This window comes from Lagenorhynchus albirostris, chromosome 7 (assembly GCF_949774975.1).
Source record: "Lagenorhynchus albirostris chromosome 7, mLagAlb1.1, whole genome shotgun sequence".
NCBI lineage: Eukaryota > Metazoa > Chordata > Mammalia > Artiodactyla > Delphinidae > Lagenorhynchus > Lagenorhynchus albirostris.
This window is the reverse complement of record NC_083101.1, coordinates 49,610,806-49,632,366: the sequence shown is the minus strand read 5'-3', so window position 1 is coordinate 49,632,366 and position 21,561 is coordinate 49,610,806. Positions and strand designations below refer to the sequence as shown.

The 21,561-nt window shown below is 36.7% G+C and overlaps 1 protein-coding gene across 2 annotated transcripts in view; it reads right to left on the bottom strand.

Moving 5' to 3' along the window:
- PTAR1 (protein prenyltransferase alpha subunit repeat containing 1) overlaps positions 1-21,561 on the bottom strand; it is a 39,942-nt gene that overhangs the window by 7,350 nt on the left and 11,031 nt on the right. For both annotated transcript variants that reach the window (XM_060153450.1, XM_060153452.1), the window contains exons 3-5: positions 12,387-12,453; positions 3,396-3,500; positions 1,137-1,350 (exon numbers count right to left, since the gene is read on the bottom strand). In XM_060153450.1, the coding sequence (XP_060009433.1) occupies positions 1,137-1,350; positions 3,396-3,500; positions 12,387-12,453 (386 nt within the window). The remainder of the gene's footprint in view (positions 1-1,136; positions 1,351-3,395; positions 3,501-12,386; positions 12,454-21,561) is intronic.

The following is a 21,561-nucleotide window of genomic DNA, read 5'->3' as shown; positions in this document are numbered from 1 at the left end:
GGGGACCTGAAGGGAGACGTAGGAAGGGGGTGGTGAGTAAAAATTAGAGAATGCTTCGCTATTAATCTGAAAGCACCACATGAGACATTCTGACCCCTTTAAATTGTCTCAAGCCTGGGAAGCTTTTAGAAGAGTACCCTAGATTCTTAAGGCACTGATACCACAAGAAGTGAAGAAAAAATAGAGAAGCTGTAGTATGTAAGAAGGAGCACAAGGATACCTGGCTCTCATTCTGATGAATAATAAATGATACAACCGTGGCTAAGTCCAAGCCATTAAAATTCTATGGAAACTTCCATCTCCTCATTTCTAAACTAAAAGGATTAGGCTGTGACAGTTCTCAACTGGCTCTGCATCCAAATCACCCCCTGAGCCTGTGAAAAATACTGATCTCTAAATCCTACCTTCATTTCAATTCAGTAGGCCTGGGGTGGGACACAGGAATTCTCAGGTAATTTACAGATTCAGCCAAGTTTGGGAACACCTGGGTGAGATCCTCTGTTCCCTCCCCATCAGAGGAGATTGTGAAAAGGCAGCCAGCTGATTTAGCACTTTAAGTCACAAAATAAAAGACTACCAAGAAAGAACAATTTCAGTTCCATAAGGTTTAATAATCTCTTCCTGTTTCAGGGCAAAATGAGTTATGCTCAGTCTTCCTTACTGCTTAAACCTGCTTTGTTCTACCAATGGACTAGCCTTAAGAGTGTCAAGGGCTCCCCTGGTGGCGCAGTGGTTGGGAGTCCGCCTGCCGATGCCGGGGACACGGGTTCGTGCCCCGGTCTGGGAAGATCCCACATGCCGCGGAGCGGCTGGGCCCGCGAGCCATGGCCGCTGAGCCTGCGCGTCCGGAGCCTGTGCTCCGCAATGGGAGAGGCCACAGCACTGAGAGGCCCGCGTACGGCAAAAAAAAAAAAAAAGTGTCAAAACCATGCTGGTGAGGAATGCAAACTTTTAAAAAAAAATTACCAGGGTTTCTCGGGAGGTATCAGTTCTTACAATCCTCTCCGGCCTACTGGGTCATTAGTTCCTCTACTTCTCTCTTTTAAAGCTCCTCTGAGAAGGAACTACTATATACTACCAGAAGATTTAAATGGCAGGCAGGAAGTATGCCTAGGGACATAGAATAACAGCCCTACCTTGACATCTAGCTTGGCCAGGTGCTGTAAAACCCAGATGCGATGGGACCAGGCATTATAGTTGCTTGGGTATCTCCCTGCTGCTTCACCACAGACCTCCATCTCTTCTCGTATTAGTTGCTGTGTCCTTTCTGCAGGAATTATTCCCAAGTTTCCTTTGGTCACAAAGGAAGGCAAGGAGGTTTCCTGAATTAGCTGTTGTAGCACCCATCGCCTGTTAAGGTAACATGTGGGAAAGAAATGAGGAAAGAAAATAAACCACAGAGGAAAACAACCAGAGTTTTCTTTATTCTCAATTTAATTTCCATTCATAGACAATGCAAAATAATGCCCAGTTTTCAAACTTTTTTTGGGGGGGGGTTTGTTGTTTTTGTTTTTAAAGACATAATTAATTTGAGCAGCACGGATATGGGTGGTGGCGGGGAATAAAGGACAAAGATTAAACAAAAAGCTTGCCGAAATGTTAACATTTGTCAAAAAGAGAATGTCATCAGTTCCAAAATGACAACTTCAAAACTTCATTTGGCCAGGAAATGTAAAGGCAACGTGTGTGTGTGTGTGTGTGTGTGGTGGTACTGTGTGTGTGGGAGGGGGTGATATTAATTAATGGCTGGTAAATAATCAAGAGGAGCATAGTTCACTTTTATTTATTTTTTAAGATTTTTTTTTGATGTGGACCATTTTTGAAGTCTTTATTGGATTTGTTACAATATTGCTTCTGTTTTATGTTTTGGTTTTTTGGCAGGTGAGGCATGTGGGATCTTAGTTCCCTGACCAGGGACTGAACCTGCACCCCCTGCATTGGAAGGAGAAGTCTTAACCACTGGGATACCAGGGAAGTCCCGGTTCACTTTTCATTATATGTGCATGCCTCGTCCTACGTGTATTTGTTTGTTTGCAAACAAGAAGCTGTATTAAGCTTTCATGAAGCAAAATTTCTATATTATAGCACAAAATCTGGAAGGAAACAAATACAATATGATTAGTTAAACCACCAAGGAGGTTTTAAAATGTCTTTATCCACAGATTTTCCCTTTGTCTAGTTAAGATTTTCACTAGCATACATTTAAATGAAAAGCACTAAAAAAGTGTCTCTAACCACTTAATGTCTTCAGGTTTTACAAATATTTTCTCATAAGAAAGCATTCTTTTTAGATTAAAAATTTCCAACCCAGGGTACAGAAAATTGAGTAAGAAAACTCATTTTGTCATTTTCAAATAATAGAAGTTATTTTTAACAACCAAAACTTGCTTTATAAAATAATAAGCCAATAAATTGATGGCTGCATATTTAATAACTCCCTTCCCCTGCCACCACCCCTTTCCTAACCTCTATGCACACAATCATATATCTCTCTGTAGTCTGCTATCCCTATTTCTAGTAGGAAGAAAATACAGCTAACTATATCATTTGGAAGTAGCTGCTCTGCAAGGCTAGCCAAAGGCAAGATTACAGTTAAGAAACCTTAAACTGACTTTAAGATCCTAAAAATACTCAGGATGTAAGAAAAGTTATAAGGGGCTTGAGAACAGATTTCTTCAGAGATTCTCCTCACTGACCCCAACCAGTAAGCCTACACCATCTCAGTTTAGTCAAAAGAGAGTAGTTACATGGGATCCAAGAGTAGGATGCTTCCAGATAGCCAGGATTTTGAAAAGAGTTCTTACATACACTTTGGATATCTGCTTCAGGCCTTTAACCTAAAAATATTCTTTGCATTTACGGTCTTAGCAACTCTAGTTCAGCCCACACACCATTCACCTCAGTTGCCCTTACTTGGTTAATTTTAATAACCATAACCATCACCACCACCATCTTTACCAGGAACACACTTGAATGAATTAAATCCAAGTTTAATAAAACTCAAGTTGCTCATTACAGTTGAATATCTAAATGCAATTTCCATGATTGCTTCAGATAGTTAATAATAATAGCTAAAATTTACTGAGTATTTCATATATGCCAGGCACTATGGTAGTGTTTACATGCATTATCTGATGTAAACTCAACCATTTACTCTGAGATAGGTATAATTATTATTCCCATTTTACAAATGACAAAACCAAAGCTTGAAGAGGTTAAACAATTTCTGAAGATCACATAAAATGATGGCATCTAGACTTAAATGTAGATATAATTTGACTTTAGAATTCATACTCTGAACCACTGTGTGACCTGCTTCACATTCTGTGTTTGTTTTTTTTTCTCCAGCCATTCTAAATTCTAAGTAAGAATCCTATGGTGTAAATTAACCAAACCTGTGAATCCATGTTTCTGGACTCTTTGGAAACTTAGTTAAGGCCAGTTTTCCCAGATGTAAGTCCTTAATTGGATTTAAAGTGCCAGAGAGGATCAGCTCTTTTCTGTAAAAGAAAAATAAAAAGAACCATTACTTTGCCTTTCTACAGAAACATACTGCATGACTATTAATATAACCTCATTGTGAAGCAAATTTCCAAGAATAAAAAAAAGAAAACATAAAACTCTCATAAATGTCACACAGTAATCAAGAATGTATTCTCATAATCTTGAAATAACAAATTAAAAAACAGAAACAGAAGCTCTTAAATCAACAGTGGAACTTTAGTTATCTATTTGGTAGAAGGCAAAGGGGTTTTCTGGCTTGTATCATTTCCAAAACTTACAAGGCCTGACTTCAGTATCTGTAGGGCAAATCCAATACAAGTCAAGAATTGTAGCTTCCTAAGTAGGACTTGATATGGTCTAGTTTGTTACCAAAAAACACACAGCAACACACTGGACTGAGATGTAGGAAAAAAATCGTTCATTCAATAACTACCCTAACAAAATTATTATTATTTTTTTTGGATTTTCCCTTCTACCTTTCCTCATATGCATATGTATTTTAAAATATAATTTTATATTCTGCTCTTATATCTTAAGAATTACCCCACAGTTCTATATAATCTTTAAAATGAACATTTTAAATGGTCAAATAGTTTTCATTCAGTAGCTATCCTGTAATTTAATGACCTTTCCCCCTGTAATTAGACATTTTAGGTTGCTTCCAAGTTTTTGCTATTCTAAAAGAATTCTGAAACAAAAATCTTTGTGCTTATAACTTCTTTTGTTTGTACTACTACTTAGGATAAGTTTCCAAAAGACATATTACCAGGTGAAATACTTGGATGGCTCTTGATACACTAGACCATTCCTTTTTGAAATATAAACAGAAGTAAAAGGAATATGAGCTTTTTGTTGTTGTTTTAAAACTGTTCAAAGCTTCAGTGCAATTATAAACTATGTCACGCAAGAGTTCCACCTATTTCTCAGGTTACTCTAATTTAAGTTTAGATTTTCTCAGGTAAGTTTTTAATAATAAGCTCTGATATTACTGATTACACTCCTATTTTTCAATTTATCTACTGTTTTATAATAAAATTAGGTCACTTGCTAGTTTTTATTAACTTTAAAATGTCTTTCCTGTGGTAGGGCTGACCATTCATTTACTTTAGAGATGTTAATCTCAACAAAACCAGGGCCCAGCTCATATGTCTCAACTACTTAGATGGATTTAGTTCCTAAATACCACAATACATTTTCTTTCCAACAGCAATGTACTATTTCTAAAATTTTATTTGATAAGGAAAATAAATTCCTTTTTAATGAAAATACTATATAGTGATAATAAATACTTGCATTTTACAATCAATTTTATTTCAGACCAGTAACTTCACTCTGTAAAATAATCTGAAGTGATACCAAGGTTTATGACTGCTTTAAAAAATGATTTATTGACTATTTTCTTTCAATGTGCAGGAAATCTATGTCATTAAAAGAATATTTTAATGCAACAGCCAGTTATTTCTGCAGTTCTACATCCCTTCTCTTCTGAAATCAGTAACGTTTTGTTCATACAATAAGTCAGGATACCTGTAGTGTAAAAGAAGGCAAAATATTGCTCTATGTAATTTAAACTACTTTGTAGAGCACTTGTTTCTCAGAGTAGGGTCCCTAACTGCAACATCATCATCATTTGGAACTTGTGAGAAATATAGATTCTTAAGTCTCACCCCAGACCCACTGAATCAAAAACTCCAGTGGGGCAAAGCAATGTGTTTTAACAAGCCCTCCAGGGCACACTACAGTTTAAAAACCACTACTGTAGAGAACTTATTGTATTAAGCCAAATTTTCATTTACTAAATTTAAAACCTCTCCTTATTTAAAACTGCCTACCTATATTCCCATATATGTCTATATATAAGGGGAATTAAAATTTTCTTCAGAAAAGAGGAAGTTACCTTACAACTGAATCTTGACAAAGTTTCTTAAATAAGGGCCATCTCTTAATCTCTTTATTTTGAACAACAAAGTCATATTTGTGAAGATATCTTAGTATGAAACAACCTCAATCAATGGTATATATAGATGCTTAAAAAGATCGTCTGATAGAATCATTAAAAAAGGTAGCAAAATTTTACTATCAATTTAATAAACATTCCTAGGAAAGGACTGAACATTGAAGGCATTGGATCATTATAAAGCAAGTTCTCAAAAGATCACTTGAAAAAGAAATATGGTAACTGGTTAAGTTATGGCTATCATATAACCTAGAGATCCAACAAAAAACCACCCGCTTTAATATATTCAAGTAGGAATCTCGTCTGAGATAAAACTTCCAGTCACACATGGATTTGGAAAGTGCTGTATCTGAAACAACTAAAATGTAAGTAAACACGATGTGCTCTGGAAAACTGTGCTAGATAACTCAAAAAATAGTTCTCGTGATGACAAAAAGTCACTGATGTCAATAAGCCATGTGAGAAGTTTGAACTGTCTAATGAAATGTGAGAGCAAAATGAAGAATTTATAAATTAAAATATTTCAGGTAACATGTTATTTTAAAGGTGTGTAACTAAATTGAAAAATTAAATATCCTAAGAAGAAATTTGCTTATTTCATATACTTACCTTAAAGTTTACAAATTGATATTAGCCTAAAAAAATCTTTTTTTTTTTTGGACTGTTATTGAGGAAATGGAGTATTGTCTTAAATTTGAGGTGACTTTATTTTCTGGCATACTGAATAAGCTGGGCTTTTATATTCATCCTAAAAGCCTTAGGTGGTCCATTGCTAACAGATGAAGAAGGCATTAAGTGAGGGTCATCAAATAAATACGGAAAAAACTAATTAGGAAAGGACAAGGCAGCTGTGTCATTTGGGATAGAGAGCAGGGTGGTAAGAAACAGTGCTATGCTACACATGCAACCTTGTTATGGGATTAAATTATGTGAGGGCTGACTTTTTTTTAAATGTGGGTGAAGGGAGGAGACTAAAGAAGTTTTAAGAAATAATAAAAAGTAGAATGATAAAAAGGAATGAGGTTTCTCACATAGCAGATTTTTCAAACAATAAAAGTTACTCCTTTAAAATTTTTGCTACACATTTCACTTACTAATTAAACAGTATATGAAAAACCTCATTACTTTCCCTTGAAGACTGTAGTTCATCACTATGAAAATCAGCTAGTGTTGGTTAAAACACACCCACAGGAGCCTCCAGGCTACTACTACATAGTACTTAGTACTACTACTAAGGTTAAGTAGCATGTTTTCTTTCTCTATATGAGTTCCTGTGCTTTTGTATTTCTGCAAAGTTTATCTTATTTTATAAAGTTTTTATGTCTTCTCCACCATCTCAAACTATGGCTTCTCTCTGCTGTCACTCTATCCAAAATTTGTAGGAGACCAGGGGCCATGTGTATCATGTCCATGGCTAAATCTCAACTGGTTAGCCTCAGTACTTGGCATATAGTAAATACCGAATAAACATATGCCACCGTTTATTCACCCCTTAATCTTCAGTTATTTTGTGTGAAATAACAATAATGATAATAATAAAAGTCATCCTCATAAAAACTACCATTTATTGAACACTTCTCCTGAATCAGGCAGTGTGTTAAGTGAATTACATATATTTTCTACTTCAATTCTCACAAAGATCCTGTATTATGTTAAATCATATGAAACTGCCAATATTCAATGTTTTGTTGTTTTTTTAAAATAAACCTTTTATTTTAGAATTGTTTTAAATTTACAGAAAAGTTCTTAAGACTAGTACAGAGAATTTCTGTATGGCCTGTACCCAGTTTCTCTTATTATTAACATCTTATATTATTACGGTACATTTGTCACAACTGATGAAGCATTGATAGATTAGTATTGGAAGTCCATACTTTATTCAGAATCACTTCGTTTTTACCAAACATCCTTTTTGTATATCAGGGTCCCACCAGGATATCACATTATATTTGGTTGTTATATCTCTGTAGGCTCCTCTCGGTCCCTTAGATATACCTTGTTTTTGATGGCCTTGACAGTTGTGAGAGTACTTATTGGGTATTTTGTATGATATTTTTCTCATGGTTAGACTAGGGTTATGGGTTTTGAGGGGACCACAGAGGTAAAGTGCCATTTTCATCATATATCATGGGTACATAATATCAGCATGACTTGTCACTGTTTATGTTGACCTTGAATACCTGGCTTAGGCAGTATATGCTAGATTCCTCCACTGTACTTTTTGGGAAAAGGTTACACTTTAAGGAGTGAAGATATATGCTCCATCTCTTTGAGGGGAGTTACCTAGATAAATTATTTGGAATTTTTCTGTATGGGAGAGTTGTCTATTATCTCTTATTTGTTTGTTTATTTGAGCATTTCTTTTATCAGTATGGACTTATGGATATCCATTTTCTACTTTGGGGTATAATCCAATACTATGTTATTTTATTGTTCAAACTGTTCCAGCTTTGGCCAATGGAAGCACTTCCTTACTTTCTGTCTCTCAAAGATGTTCCAGGCTCATTTGGTGTATTTCCCGGCTTGGTCCTAGAATCAGCCATTTCTCCAAAAAGCCCAGCTCCTTTTATTAGAGAATGGTGTTAGAAACCAGGATCTGTAAGTTTGGATTTAATCATTTCTGATTTACAAAAAGAACAATTTTATATGGTACAACCCAATGTTACCTCAGTTTTACAGATGAGGAAACAAAAGCTGGGAGAGATTCAGTAACCTGCTCAAGGTCTCCAAGCTCAAAGTGTCTGAACCAAACATCAAATCTGCATAAAGTAAAGTTACCAATTAAATTTAAATCAATCTTTACTTTGAGTAAAGAATATGAATCATTGGAGCTTGGTGTCAGCTCTTCTAGCTGCTCAAAGATGTTTTGCTTACTCTATGTTCACAGACTGAGGGAAAAATAGGACATTATTATGAAGTCAACCTCTTTCATCAATTAATTCACCAATTTTCAAAGCCAATTCAAAGCAAAAAAAAAAAAAAGTACCAGTCATTTTTTTTCTAGAATCAGCCGGGTTTTTAAACTATATGCATCACATACTTTAATCACAGATCAGCTCAAAAACTTATTCTTGCTCTTGTTTTTCTTCCTAAGACTGCGACACCTATAAAGTGAACTACTGATATGTTACAACATCTTTTAGCAGTTTATAAATTCAGCCAAAGATCATTCAACGATTCCCAAAGTTACTGCAGAAGAAATGTACCAACAATTAAACATAAAATGTTGAGTATTTGATTTGTGAGAACTTACAGCATTAGATCAGTTTATTTCCAAAGTTGTTTGTTTTTTGCTCAAAATGGACTCATGACTCTGTCTTTATATGTCAATCTTACCAATACAAATTAAAATTTACTAGAACACATATCTACAATGGGTTTCTTAAAAATCAAGATTTCCTTTCTACTCATCTAGCACAAAACTTACTAAATCATCTTACTAGAATAGCTTCAAGATTAACTATTAACATCACTGAAGTCAGATTTATGGAGCAATTTCCCTTCATAGGACCAAACCACACACAATCAAAACACAGTTTCAACAGAATCATTAAAAAAAAAAAATCACCTAATTCAGATTTTTTTTTTTTTTTGGCGGTACGCGGGCCTCTCACTGTTGTGGCCTCTCCCGTTGCGGAGCACAGGCTCCGGACGCGCAAGCTCAGTGGCTATGGCTCACGGGCCCAGCCGCTCCGCGGCATGTGGGCTCTTCCCGGACCAGGGCACGAACCCGCGTCCCCTGCATCGGCAGGCGGACTCTCAACCACTGCGCCACCAGGGAAGCCCTAATTCAGATCTTTTATTTCACAGCTATGGAAACTAAAACTCCTGAGAAGTTAAAGGTCTTGTCCAAGGCAACTGCTAGTTAATTGATCAAACAGGACTAAGATTCATATATCTTAAGAACTAGGTTCTCTCTTCACCACTAAACTGCCATATAGAATATACAATGAATTATATGTGTTTGTGTATACACATTATGCTAGTAAGAATCTTTTTTTGTGGGAGGGTTTTAAATTCCTCTGTAATGATGAGGAATCTGTAAGCATAAATAAAAATGGTACTCCCACTTCTCTATTACACTCATTTCTTTTTCACTGAATTTAATTATTTTCAGTGCCCAGTCTGCAAACTGAGTTATCTATTGTATACCAGGCACTAAAGTGTTAGAGGCTAGGGAAACAAGGAAAAAAAAAAAAAAGACATGGTCTCTACCCTTAAGAAAGCGCTCAGTTTTAAGTTTATAGTACCTTCCTAAAAGTCTCCTTTGTTAATTCTTCCTCATCTCGCAAACTCTAGAACAGCGCTGTCCAACAGAAATATAATGTGAGTCATACATGTGAGCCACATATGTAATTAAAAATTTTCTAACAGCTACATTAAAAACAAGTACAAAGTAATATATTGTATTTAATTAATATACCCCAAATATAATTTCAACATGTAATCAATATAAAAATTACTAATAAGAAAGATATTTTACTTTTGGGGGTACCCAGTCTTCAAAATCTGATGTGTAGTTTACACTTACAGCACATCTCAATGGAGACTAGTCATATCTCAAGGGCTCAATAGCCACTTGTGGCTAGTGGCTACTATACTGAACTGTGCAGCTCTAGAAACCTGTAGTGTCCCAGTGCTTAGTCTTTGGACTGGTTCTCTTCTAATATCTATACTCACTACTTTGGATATCTCAAACAATCTCATGGCTTTAAATACCATACATTTTCCAGTGATTCCCAAATTATATCTGGCCTAGAACTCTTGCCTGAACTTTAGATTCATACACAACTGCTTGGACACAAACCTAACATGTCCCAAACTGAACTCTTGACTTCCAACCACCTGCCCCCTCACGCACTTAAATCTGCTCCTCTTCCAGACATCCCCATTTCAGTAAATAGCAACTCCAACCTTTCAGTTGCTCAGGCCAAAAACCAGAGTCAATCTTGACCTTCTTCATTCTCTCACATCCAGTTTATCATCTGTGTCTTTAAAATCAGTTTATTAAATACAGTCAAAGCTTACATACTTTATAAAATACAGTGAGAATCTTACCTGCTTCACACCACTTCTAGTGCTGAGCTTTATCTACCTCAGTCACCATCATCACTCACCTAAACTACTGCAACCACTTCTTAACTTCCTAACCACTCCCTGCACTCCTACAGTCTACTTTCCACACAGGAACCAGAGTTTTAAAACATAAGATATTGTCCCTCCTAACCTTGAAAACCTTCAATGACTTTCTATCTCACCCCAAGTGAAAGTCAAAATTTCTTATTGCTGTCTTATTGACAGCAGCTTATGAAGATCTACAAAGCCCAGTGAGATCTGGCCCATCACTCTCTGGCCTCATCTCCTGTTACTCTCTCCCTCATTCATGCTACTCCAGCTACCCTGGCTTCCTTGCTGTTCCAGAATAACCAGGAACACTTCAGTCATGACTGAGGGCTTTTCCACTTGCTGTTCTCTCTACATGGAATGTTCTTAGCCCAAAACTGACAGGGATTGATCCCTGGCTTCATGGCAGTCTTTGCTCAAATGTAGCCTATTAAAACTGCAATACCATTCCTTCCATTCTCTTACTGGTCTTCCCTACCTTCCTTTTTCTCCATAGGATTAAGCAACACTTGATCTACCATATATTTCACTTATTGATGTCCTTATTGCTTTTCTTCCTCTACTAGAATAAAAGTTCCACAAGGACAGAGATTTTTGTTTGTTTTGCTCATGGTTCTATTCCCAGTGCCTAGGACCTAGCATAGAGTATACAGTTAATCAATAAATATTTGATGAATGAATGAACAAATGTTGTCAAGTATTGTTTGGGTTAAATGAGATAACATATAAAGTTGTAGTATGGTCGCAGGAATAGAGTAGCCACTCATAAACATTAGTCTACTCCCTAACCACTGTGGAGCTTTCCATGAAAGAAAATCAGAATTCTAAAATTTGTAAATTTTTAAAGCCTTCTATCTCATTCTATCCTTTCTCACTCTTTACTCTAAATATCTGATCATTATCAGTCAAAAGACAATTTAAAAAAATAATAGAGGTTACCTAAATTTAATAAAACTAGCTACAAATTTAAAATTCAGTGGGTATTATAAAACACTAACGTGGAATTAAAATTCACAGAAAATTGAAGAATTGTTTAAGTCATCTTTAAGGATAAAGAGCTATAATTTATGGCTCTTTCCTATAGGAAATTTTAAATGAAATCACAATGTTCAACAGGACTTCACTTTTATTTATCTACAATTTGTATCCTGCTTTCCTCCAGGAAAATTTGTGTTAGTCTAAAGAACCACCAATTTTTAAAAACCATACATACTGTTTAAATGAAAATTTTAAGAAATGAACCTGGCCTGAATTTTAATATTTCTATAAAGTATTCTGTGTTTAAAGCGACAACAATCAGAATTAAAGAACTTAAGATACTAATAAGATGTGGTCCTTCTCCAAAATACTGAGTGCCAGAGACTTCAAATGATTTGCCCACAGAGGTCACAAGGTGACTAAACTAACAGTTTGTGACCTTGAATGCTCACTTTTACACTTTCTACTGCACTGCAGTGCTTCTCAAATATACTAACCAATACTTTACAATACAACCAATTATGCTGATTCCTTCTACCCCCCTAAAAAAGGAAGATAAAAGCATGTATCAAATGGTATACTGTAATTCAACATGAAAATTTATATTTCAGGCAAGAAGTTTAGGGAGAACAAACATAAACATGCAAAAAGGGGCAAAGTGTATATCAGAATTGTCATGGAGATATTATAAAGAAGAAATAAGTTTAAGATGCCATGAATATGTGATTTATATTTCACTTTTCAAAAAGCTAACAATTCATGTGGCTTATATGTCTTCAGAAATTTGGGCAATTTCATTTTATCACTGATGAGAATGACGTACCTCACGTTCCACGCAGTGGTAAAGTCTGGGTTTAGAAGTAGCAGGGTGCATGTGACATCTATCAATTCTAAAATAAAGAGAAGTCATATTAAAAACAAACAGTCCTACCCTTGAAGGTGTGGCTTCTCTTTCTTTTAAGGTCCTCTTTATTATATATATATATATCACATTATACTTATATCTCATGTCATAGTAATTTTAATGATAACTTTGTTCTAAGCTGTCAGAGACACAAAGATTATCCTCAGATACAAAGACATGAAGATTTTCTTCTACTTATAATAAGTATAACTTTTTAAAAGTTGACACTGAAACCACTTTACAATACGTCTATAAAGAATGATCAAACTAACCTATTCATTCTTTTAGTAGTTTTTGGCACAAAAAAACACAATTTCTCTACCACTACTCATTTAATTTCAAAAATATTTCAAGAATTGACTACGTGCAAATTTTCAAAAAGAAAATCACATATAATCCAACTTAGTTAACAATTCATTTACATTCCCCTGCAAAGATTATTTCTTACACACATTTTTACAGTTATAGCAATGATAAATGCACAATTTTGTTCTATGTTTTTCACTCAACATTATTACATATGCATTCTCCTATATTGCTACAGTATGCATTTTTTTTTTTTTGCGGTACGTGGGCCTCTCACTGCTGTGGCCTCTCCCGTTGCGGAGCACAGGCTCCGGACGCACAGGCCCAGCGGCCATGGCTCACAGGCCCAGCGGCTCCGCGGCATGTGGGATCCTCCCAGACCGGGGCACGAACCCACGTCCCCTGCATCGGCAGGTGGACTCTCAACCACTGCGCCACCAGGGAAGCCCTACAGTATGCATTTTTAACAACTGCATAACAATCCTTTAGTTTAATATATTATCATTTATCTTCTTCTTTAGGCTGTTTCCTGTTTTGTTTTTACTGTTATGGATAATACTACTACACACATTTTTAAGCATACTTTTTGTCTCATAGATTATTTTCTTTGGATATTTTTCCAGGAGTAGAACTACTATGTCAAACAATACAAATATCAGTATGGCTCCCACTAAGCACTTCCAAACTGTTCTCCAAATGGACTGTATCTATTTACATCGCCAAGAGTAACGTGAGTGTACTTATGTCCCTGTAACTTTGACCTATGTAAGTATATTTTTGAAAATGAATGTGGCAGATAAAAAAATTGTACTTTGTTTTTGTTTTAATTTACATCTTTAATTACAATTATTAATACAAACATTTTTTGATTTTGTTTACTATTTTCTATTTTCATTGTATAGTCTATTCATATTCATTAGCTATGTATCTATCGTGGTCTTGAATAAGCTCCATAAGCCTATATTTAATAAAACAAAGTCAGTAATATTTAGATATATCATCTTCATTTTATTAAAACTGAAAAAAAGAATTTTAGGATTAAGATGATCAGCCTAGGGCATAAAACTAAATTACAGTAACCTCTACCAAGCTCATATTAAATGCTAAGTAAATAAAATAATAAAAACTGTTATAATTATTTGGCATTATTATGTATCAGGCACATTATTATTTTATTTACATTATTTCATTGAATTCTCACAATCATAATCCAAGATATTTGGAAATGGACATCTAGAGATTTCAAGGAATTTGCCCAGAGTCACCCAATTAGTATGTGCAATGACAGCGTCTGACTGCTTTTAATAACTCAGTTATACTGCAGTTGAAATGTCTGTCTACAATAAATAATTGGGACACTCTCTGTTTAAGTAAAAGATAAACTTTTAAAAATCTAAGAGTAAATACACATAAGTGCATCCCTATAGTCATCTTAAAATATTTTAGTGAACATGAAAATCAATTATTCAATTCTCAACCATCTCAATAAGAGATTAACATTTATTGTGAGCCTATGATTTCATTACTACTGAATATATTATAACATTTGATAAATGAGCAACAAAAGGTAGGATTAGCACACATTTATTTTTTAACTTTATCGTCCTCATTACAAGCATCATGAAATGTCTATATTACAAACATACTATATAATATCAATGTATATATTATATAATGTCAATATGTCTATAAGGAACAATCTAATAAACCTCTTCCTTCTTTTACTTTTAGTAGTTTTGGGCACTAATTTAACATTTACCAGGGAAATTAAATACAATTTTCTATACCATTATTCCTTTAATTCCAAAATATACCAAGTACTGACTATGGGCAGAGATTAAACTGGGCCCACAGGACTGAGAGAATGGATATTATGAGAAATGCAAGATCTGATCTTGCCTTCTAAAAGGTTAACCTTTAGTTGGAGAGAATATGTAAACAATTATAAGGCAAACTAAAATAATTGTGAAGTAGAAACATATACCACATTTTGGGGACCACCAAAGCAGCTGCAATTAATTCTTACTGGAGTACCCAGGGAAGACTATAAATGAGTACGACAGTAAAGGGCACTACAGACTGTGGAAAAAACTATGAGGAAAGGTAAAGAGGCAGGGACTTCACACACAGTATGCTCTCAAAAGATTATGGGTACCCTGAGCGTGACTAAAGCTGAGGGTGCTGGAGAAATGTACCTGGAAAACAGAATCTGGTCCCAATGTCCTTGTCAGCCTGGCTTTCCATTACTTTCCCTTCAGGTGCTACATTCCACCTGAACCAAACACCCCCCATTCCCTAAACATACTGCCCATCTGCCTACCTTTTCTTCTCTGGCTATAACTCAGATTTACCTGCTTCCTATTCTCTCTGCCAGAAATGTCCTCCTATCCCTGAATTTAAAAGAAAAAAAAAGTATCTTTCTCTATAAAGGCCTTCCTGACCTACATGGTTGAAAGCAATCTTTCATCTCTATGTTCTGTGTATATCTTAGTTTGTTACTGAACTTATATAAATATTATCCTCTTGATGAGACTGTATATATTTTGGATGCAGGTCCTCTCTAATACACCTTCAAATTAGCCATTCATTCATCAAAGATGAAAAAAATATGGCCTCTGCCCAAAAGAAATTCCAAGTCTGCCCACATCACAGAGAAGTGGTAAGAGCACAGGCCTTAAAGCAATTCTGCCTGGGTTCAAATCTCAACTTCTCCACTTACTGCCTACATAACTTAATGTCTTCAAACTTCAGTTTCCTTATCTATGAAATGGGGATCATAACATCAACCTTAGTGTTGTAAGCAATGAGATTCATCCCATTTCTCCATAGCTGTTTGACACACAGTTTGACTAAATAAATACTTGTTCAACTAAACACCATTACTACTTATCAAGAAATGAATATTCTCAACATCAATTAATCAAAGAAGTCAGAAAAAATGAGGCAGTTGTTCTTATTGCAAAGCTGTCTAAATTTCTAAACTTGTGTAATGAACAATAACAAAAAACCATTTGGTTATTAAGTGGCTGTATGAAAATGTTTGTGCATGATGGGAAGGCCTCTGGAATTTTTTTTTTAAGTCCACAATTTTTCAAAATCCATTACACTTCCCAGATATTGAGATAAACTGGTATTTAGTTTCTTGGACTCTCCCTTTCTGCATTTAAAAAAATGTGTATTTGACCAATCACAGTTGCTATTTGTTTGTACTTCTAATGCAACTCTCCTTCCCCACCCATAAATGAAGAGGAGTTCATCCTCCACAAGATACTTGTGTATAGCAGCACAAGGCAAAAACTAACACAGAAAATACCGAAGTCCCCACTTTTCACTTTGTGGATGTGTGAAGAGCACTTCTTTTACTGGACGGTCTCCCCCTAGCAAGGCAACAGCAGCTGTTGGGTCAGAGCCCAGCTCTACTACTGACCGGGAAGTTCCGAGGCACATCAATCTTTCTGTGCCTTAGTGTCCGCCTCATACGTAAAACTGAGCTAATAATAGTACTACCTCATAGGTGTATTAAATGATTCATACCCGTGAATTGTTAGGACAATACCTGACACACAGCAAGCACGCAGTGATAACTCCTGTTACAAAGCCTGTATCTCCTAGCCCAGTTACAAATGATACTGGGATTGGATGCCACCAGAGGGAGGAAAAGAATCTCTTGAGCTGGCTGAGCAGCGACTGCTGAGTGGAGGGATCCTTCTCAAACCCCCCCCCCCCCCCCCCCGTTCTCTAAACACACTTAAAACTTATCAGTAGCCTTGGCCAACCGCCAGTAATGCCTAGTAACACATACAGTCACATGCCCTTCCCCCTTCCTCTTTGATAAACTGATAACTCTTCCTGATTCAGGACTTAAGTTCAGATGGGACCTCCTTTAGGAAGCATTCCAGGGGCTTCCCTGGTGGCGCAGTGGTTGAGGGTCCGCCTGCCGATGCAGGGGACACGGGTTCGTATCCCGGTCCGGGGAGATCCCACGTGCCGCGGAGCGGCTGGGCCCGTGAGCCATGGCCGTTGAGCCTGTGCTCCGCAACGGGAGAGGCCACAACAGTGAGAGGCCCGTGTACCGCAAAACAAAAAAAAACCAAAAAAAAAAAAAAGAAGCATTCCAGTCAGATCCAAGAGGTGGGGGTGAAGTAGAATATCAGAAATGGAAAAGGGCCAATGAAGGAGAAGTAACTAGGTTATAAATATTGGACATAATTAAAGAATCCTTACTGAATTATATATATTTTTCTGCTCTTCTTCCTCACTGGCTCTGGATAAATGAGAGAAAGGAAACTAGTGTTTCTTGAGAGTCAATGACAAGCCAGTCTCTGCGCTGGGTGCTTTACATACACTAATTCATGTGATCCTCATAACAACCCTCTGAGACCTGTGAGAATTCTCTCTCCTGTGGAACTAGGAAAAGGTTAAGTAATTTGCCTAAAATGACTGCTAAATGACTTCAGTGTGCTGATAAATTGAGTCTAAATCCAGTTCTGTTTTTCTTGCAAAGAAGATGCTCTTTCCAACCTAGCACGCTGCCTACAATTACTTTGCTGTCTTCAAGTGAGTGTTGAACCAAAGATCTAAAGATAAACATGTATAATCAACAGTTGACTATTTCACTCTCTCCATCTCATCAACTATATACCATTTTTCTTTGCAGTTTTACCAAGATGTGAGCTATTGATATCCCTACAGTCTCTTGAAATTAAACAGATGTCTCTCCAAACACCAGAACATATACCAGCAAATAACCATTCCTTTGTTACACACACTCCAATATATGACTAGCTCATCATCACATCACAAGGAGAAAATGAATCAGGGCACATTATACACAGGGAAAAAAAGTACCTAAATTTCAGCTGTAACAAAGAGAACATTTAAGGATGTTACAGAAAAGTCAGAGAAAGACCAATATGCTTTATTGGCTTCAATGCATTCTAGAAATGGCCCAAGGTGAGCAGTCACCTGGTACTGGACACTGGGTTTGACAACTGTCTCTAACAGAGATATGTTTTCATGCATCTAAAAATAAATCCAAGGTCAACTTGGATTAATTAATCTCTTCCTCTAAAATACATTCAGGTTACCACAACAAGAAAGGCTTGAGGTGAGGCTAGTGGTAAATATCAGAAAGGTCCTGTTTATTACAGAATACAGTCACTGAATCAATAGCCAGACTAAGCTAAAAGCTCTTGCTTACCAAACTCTTGTTACTTATTTGACAAATGTCTATTGAACACATAAAAGTGCTGAGTAAATAAAGACAAACTATAACCCCTCTTTCTAACAAACCCACAATCTAGCTGGGATAAATGTTGTTTAAATAATCAACTACAGTAAAGTCTGGTAAGTTCTACTATGCATGCAGTATGAATAAGGACTCCCACAGGAGTGCAAAGGAGTAACTGTTGCTTCCTGGAGCAGTCAAGAGGCTTCACATGTGTGTGTGTTGGCAAACACAACAATAATGACAACATTAGACCTGAACCTGACCTCAGCAAAGGCATGGAATTAAGGCAGTAGTACAGCAAAGTCCAAGGATGGAACAGTTGTTTGTTGTGGCTGGAATGTACATCAAACAGCTGCAAACTCAAATGCTTCCAGGGCTCAAATAAATGGCAAAAAAGAGGCAAAGCAAACCTGGTAAGTAGCAAATGACACTGCCTCAGTGTCTGAAGGAAATGAGGGGGTTGCAGTCAACTGGAATAGGCTTGCCTAGTCAAGAAAAGCAGAGGCTATGATCCTCAGCCAATTGCTGCTGCACAGAAACGGATGCATCCAAGGCTTCTGAGTTTTCAAGTGAAGGCAGAAATCCATATTTCCATCCTAATTTTAGAAGTTCATCCTGATTTGAAATGTTTAACCAACAACAAAGTTGTTTTAAAAACAATTTTTAAAACATTATACAAGCCAAAATGAAATAAACATGTGGGCTGGCTTCAGCCTGGTGGCTGAGAGTCTACAACCTCTGATGCTAAATATAAAAGTAGAGGAGGGCTTCCCTGGTGGCGCAGTGGTTGAGAGTCTGCCTGCCAATGCAGGGGACACGGGTTCGTGCCCCGGTCCGGGAATATCCCACATGCCGCGGAGCGGCTGCGCCCGTGAGCCATGGCTGCTGAGCCTGCGCGTCCGGAGCCTGTGCTCCGCAATGGGAGAGGCCACAACAGTGAGAGGTCTGTGTACCGCAAAAAAAAAAAAAAAAAAAAAAAAAAAAAAAAAAAGTAGAGGAAAAAGCTGGTAATACAGCCTGCAGACAGATCGTGAAGGCCCTTGAATACCATGCCAAGGATAATGACTCTACCTTGTCCCTCTAGGCATCATGAAACAAGAGGATACATATTTCAGAAAAGCATCTTTCAAACTGCGTTTCTAAGAAGTGTTTGAAACAACTGACTAGTGGCATGACGGACATGGATTACAGAAGAGAGGCCGAAAATGGAGTAGACCAACTATGAGGTAATAATATTTATCCAGATGAGAAATAAGAAATGAAGAGATAAGAGAGAGCTCAGTGATGGACTGAGAGCAAGCATTGTGAGAAAGACGGAAGAACAACAACAACGAAAAGATGGAAGCGCTGACCTGGAGATAGAGTGCGGGACAGAGCACTACTCAGTCAGGACTCCACTGCTATGGACTTCTCTCTTGCTTTTTGTTTCTGCCATGGATTTTTCATAAATCAGAATTACAGTATCACCCCTCTCCCAAACCAAATATGGCTATTACTGCAGCACACTTTTAAAAAATATTAGTTTCTCTCTAAGTAAATAAACAGGGAGGCTGTGATTGTTACTTTTGGTTAAACTACAGTTAAACTTGACTGGCTACAGGGTGCACAGATTAAACATTACTAAACATGATTTGTGAGTGTATTAGTGAGGGTGTTTTCAGATGAGATTAACATTTGAATCTGAAGACTCAGTAGACTGCCCTCCCCAATGTGGGTGAACATCAATCTGTTGAGGACCTGAACAGAACAAAAGGAGGAAAACAGGAGAATTGACTCCTTTTTCGCTTCCTCTGTCTGCTTGAGTTGGGACACCTCATCTTATCTTCTCCAGCTTCCAGACTGGGATTTAAACCACTGGCTCCCCTGCTTCTCAATCCTTCAGACTCAAACTGAATTAAATCACTGGCTTCTCTGGGTCCCCAGCTTGCAGAAAGCAGATTGTGGGACTTCTCAGCCTCCATAATCATGTGAACCAATTCATCATAATGAATCTCGTTTTATGTATATATATACATAAAATCTCTATTGGTTGTTGCTGTGGAGAACCCTGACTAATACAGATGATTTTCAAACATCTAAGGAATTCAGCACACTAATGAGAGCATGAATTCAGTTTGGTTAAAAAGAAAAAAAATATATGCCCAGAATAAAGGTCACCTGCAGTTACAGAATACATTCTTAAGGGAATGCCGAGGATTCTGGCATGATCTGTCACAAAGACACTGGCATTTCTGAAATTGTTCTTAAACTGCCAGCTTTCTTCACTTGGCTCTTACATGTATATTTTCTACAAAAACAATTTAAAAAGTATAGCATTTTCATGAAATGACTTCTTTTTTCCTAATACTTTTAACTTTCTTTCCTTAGCAAAATTCACCACTGTGTTCTTCAGTTCACAAGTTTAGCAGAACACTCTTATGTTAGTCAGTCTGCATTTTCAGGTATCTTTTTTTTATCACATCAGAAACTCACTTCCATATTTTTACCAATAATACAATATACAACCTGAGTGATATATGACACCGCATTGAACTATACTGTCGCTGCCCTCAAAAAGTGAAATTGAAAACTACTTCCATGAAGATATAGATTAAGATAAAATCAAGTTGCTTCTGTATACACGCACAGTTGCATCAGAATTCAAACCTTAGATGTCAGCAATTCATGTGAGTGAGCTTAACCATTTGATCTTCTGCCTGGGTTCTCCTGGGTCTATCAAGATAAAACTATATGATGAGGAGATTTAGCAAAGCCTACAGTGCACTGCCCAGAAAGACAAGAAACAGGGAAATGGAGAGAAGAACTTGGAAGACTACAGGAAGAAGGCAGGTTGGGCTAGCATACATGAAAGGGCAAAAGCTGATGATCTGAAATGACAGCCTTTGACACTTTCAAATTCATACTGTTTCTTCTCTACAAGAGCATCATTTGTCTCCCCCTGCAGAGTTAGTTACGTATTGGCTCAATTATACATTTCTGTGTGCCAGAACATATACAATATAGCTCTGTTAGGCAAAAAAATAACTTGATGGATTCACATGGTGCTACTTTGTACCTTAATGTTGATGAAAACTACTATAGGGTAATGGAATGGAGAATGAAAGAGGGGCTAACAACAGATAAATGCCCTTAACTTTAAGTTTATGCCTAAACTTATGCCTTTAAGTTTCTGCCACAAACTTAAGTTATGCCATAAACTTAGACATAGCCTTATAATTAAGAAATATACATATCAGTGGACTAACTGAGTGAAACAGAAAATAGAAACTATTTCACATTAAATCTTCAAATCAGATTACCTTTTCTACTGGTCTAAACAGGGGAAAGTGCTATTAACCTATTATGACAGTATATTAAGGACAATGCCAAGAGGAACACAAGGAAATTGGCATGTCCCCTTTGGCAACACTATTCTCCATGAAGAGATTGTTTCTCACTCAACTGTAAGCTTCCTGAGCAAAGGAAACAGGTATTATTCATCTTTTTATCCCCCTCAGTACTTAGAACAGCTTCAGGTAGGAGTAGGCCCTCGGTAATGGCTACTGAACTTATAATTAA